The following is a 3,621-nucleotide window of genomic DNA, read 5'->3' as shown; positions in this document are numbered from 1 at the left end:
CGGTAAGAAATTAATATTCTTGGTTATAAATATTTGGTTGCAAATCGAATAATTTTTTTTTAAACTATTCTTTTTGATGAAAATTCGTGTTTTTTTTTTCTAGAAAATTAATATTCTTGGTAAAAAAATCAACTATTTGGTTAACAATATAACTATTTTGTTGAAAATTCTTTTTTTTTGCAAACATTTCATTTCTTTTTATTAAAAATTAACTATTGCATTTTTATTAAAAGTTGATGTTTTTTAATTAGAAATTCGTATTTATCGATAGAAAAATAATATTTTTGGTTTCAAATGCAACTATTTGGTTGCAAATGAATTAATTTTGTTAAAAACTATCCTTTTCGATGAAAAATCATGTTTTTTTTCATAGCAAATTAATATTTTTGGTAAAAAATTCAACTATTTGGTTAAAAGTGTAACTATCTCATACAAAATTCTTTTTTCTATTTTTTTGTTGTAAAAAATTACATTTTTATTGAAAATTAACTATTGAATTTTCATTGAAAGTTATCTTTTTTAATTACAAATTCCTATTTTTTGGTTAAAAATTCAACTATTTGGTTGAAAATAAAATATTTTTTGGTTAAACTATCCTTTTTGATCAAAACTCGTCTTTTTTAAAATAGAAAATTAATATTTTTCGTAAAAAATTCAACTATTTGTTTAAAAATGTTAATATTTTATACAAAATTCTTTTTTCTATTTTTTTTCTGTAAAAAATTACATTTTTATTGAAAATTAACTATTGAATTTTCATTGAAAGTTATCTTTTTTAATTACAAATTCCTATTTTTTGGTTAAAAATTCAACTATTTGGTTGAAAATAAAATATTTTTTGGTTAAACTATCCTTTTTGATCAAAACTCGTCTTTTTTATAATAGAAAATTAATATTTTTCGTAAAAAATTACATTTTTATTGACAATTAAATATTGCATTTTCATTCAAAGTTATTTGTTTTAATTACAAATTCGTATTTTTTGGTTAAAAAATTAATATTTTTGGGTAGAAAATAAATATTTTTGGTTAAAAATTCAACTATTTGGTTGAAAAAGTAACTATTTTATTGGAAATTATGTTTTGAAAATTAACTATTCCATTTTTATTAAAAGTTTATCTTTCTTTAATTAGAAATTAGTATTTTTCGTTAAAAAATAAATATTTTTGAGTAGAAAAATAATATTTTCGGTAAAAAATGCAACTATTTGGTTTTAAATAAAATAATTTTTTGTTAAACTATTCTTTTTGATGAAAATTCATGTTTTTTTTCTACAAAAAATATATTTTTTATTGAAACTGTGTCTTCTTTTGTTAGAAAATTCATCTTTTGGATTTAAAATTGAATTATTTGTGTTCTTTTTTAATTCTTTGTTTAAAAATAATTTTTTGGACTTGAAAAAAAAAAAATATTTTTTTGAAAATTCTGTTCTTTTTTTAATTGTACATTTGTTTTTCTGACATTTTAAATATTCTAATTTTTATTGAAAATTGATCTTTTTTTAGATGAAAATTAATCTCCTGGGTTGAAAATTGAACTAAATATTTGGTTGAAAATCCATATTTTAGGTTGAAGATATTTCATTTTAGTAAAAAAAATTAATTTCTGATTTTCAAAATTTATCTTTTTGATTTGAAAACTCAACAAAAAATTGTTTAAATTTATTTAGAAACAAATTTCCGAATTGAAGCGATACCTTTTTTCCCGCGAAATTTGAATAATGTAATTATTATTAATATAAAATAGAAAATACGATTTTAAAAATCTAAATTCAAAGTGCTCATAAATGCAAATATTAAATTCTCAAAGCCCATAAAGGTCGAGCATATTCTCATGCTCAAGAGAATTTCTTCGGGAACACTATTCCAGAGATTCTATATAGAATGTTGACTTAAAGATTTTTTTTTTTTGAAAAGTTTTTTTAACTATCCTTTTTGATAAAAATTCCTGTTTTTAGATTCTTTTTTTTTGCAATTAAAATCTTTGGATAAAATAAATCAAATTTCATCACATTCAATACTTGAAATATATTTATAAAAATATTTAGAAGAATCTAAAATAAACGAAATCCATAAAATAATTCTTAATATTCACAAATCTAGTCAATTTCACAGTTCACTTATAGAAAACAGATTTTGGAAATATTTTTCTAGCTTTTGTTAGTTTTCAAAGAAGATAGAAAAACGGAATCTGAGAAACTCGATTTCTGAACAACTGACCAAAGACGATTGCAGCTTTAATATAAATTAATCCTAAATTATAGTTAAATTTGTAGAATATTATTTTATTTTAAGGAAATTACTTTCTAAAATTCGAAAAATTTCTCACTCGCCTCTGTCAGTCGTTTAGCTGTCGAGCCTCGAAAATTTTAATTTAGCAATTAAGTTTATTATCATAATAGTTTATAAATTTGTACAATGTCAAAAAATGGGTGTGAATTGGTGATACGAATAAATAAAAGTGGTTATAAAAAAACGGCTGACTTTTTTTTTAGCCGGATTTATCCTAAAATAAATCGATTTGAGCGCCCACTTAAATTAAACTATTCAGTCGAAATACTAGAGCGAAATAATAAATAGCGTTAATGAGAAAATTGGGGTTTTTTTTTTTTTTTTTTTTTTTTTTAATCACTGAAGCTCGCATGATCATGGTCGATATTGTCGCTCCTTGTCAGTGAGAGGAACGTAAATGACACCCATAATGGGTTTCCGAGTGATCTGGCCATCTGCAGATTTGTCGATTTGAACCAAAGTTTGGTCCGAGTTTTCTGGCCCTACTGGCAAAACTAGACGTCCTCCAGGCGCCAATTGGTCGATCAACTGTAATTTAAAATAAGAATAATACATTTAACAACCAAAAATTCAAAAAATTTGGCTTTAAAAATTCCGTTTTGGGTTGAAAATTAATATTTTTTAGTAGAAAATTAATCTTTATTTAATTAATTAATGATTAATTTAATTAATAAGATTTAATTAATCTTTATGTTTAAAAACTCATCTTTTTCATAAAAAATCAACTATTTTGCTAAAAAATGATTTTGTTGTTGAAGATTTATGGTTATAGTTGAAAATTCATTTTTTAAATTAAAAATTTAACGTTTTGTTTAAAACTCATCTTTTCTGATACAACATTCATCTTCTTGGTACAAAATTCATTTTTTTAGTTGAATATTCATTTCTTTGATTAAAAATTCAAATACTTTGTTTAAAATTCATATTTTTTAGTAGAAAATTAATCTTTATGTTTGAAAATCCATATTTTTTATTTAAAAAATCAACTATTTGGTTAAAAATTCTCTTTTTTTTTAATTTTTAATCAAAATTTCATTCCTAAAATTGAAAATTCAACTATTTTCATTAAACTGCAAATGTAACTATTCTGTTTTGGGTTGAAAATTAATATTTTATAGTTGAAAATTCATTTCTTTGTTTAAAACTCATCTTTTCTGATACAACATTCATCTTCTTGGTACAAAATTCATTTTTTTAGTTGAATATTCATTTCTTCGATTAAAAATTCATATTTTTTAGTAGAAAATTAATCTTTATGTTTGAAAATCCATATTTTTTATTAAAAAAATCAACTATTTGGTTCAAAATTATCTTTTTTTCAAATTTTTAA

General features: G+C 21.2%; 1 protein-coding gene across 1 annotated transcript in view; it reads right to left on the bottom strand.

The window, feature by feature from the left end:
* Positions 1 to 2,366: 2,366 nt before the first annotated feature.
* The window catches only part of LOC117179047 (protein-L-isoaspartate(D-aspartate) O-methyltransferase), a 28,912-nt gene continuing 27,657 nt past the window's right edge, over positions 2,367 to 3,621 (bottom strand). Inside the window, exon 5 of the mRNA XM_033370669.1 lies at positions 2,367 to 2,819. Coding sequence (XP_033226560.1) covers positions 2,646 to 2,819 — 174 coding nt within the window. The 3' untranslated portion in view covers positions 2,367 to 2,645. The remainder of the gene's footprint in view (positions 2,820 to 3,621) is intronic.

This window comes from Belonocnema kinseyi, chromosome 8 (genome assembly GCF_010883055.1).
Source record: "Belonocnema kinseyi isolate 2016_QV_RU_SX_M_011 chromosome 8, B_treatae_v1, whole genome shotgun sequence".
Lineage (NCBI taxonomy): Eukaryota > Metazoa > Arthropoda > Insecta > Hymenoptera > Cynipidae > Belonocnema > Belonocnema kinseyi.
The sequence above is the reverse complement of the archived record's forward strand: the minus strand, read 5'-3'. Positions and strand labels throughout refer to the sequence as shown.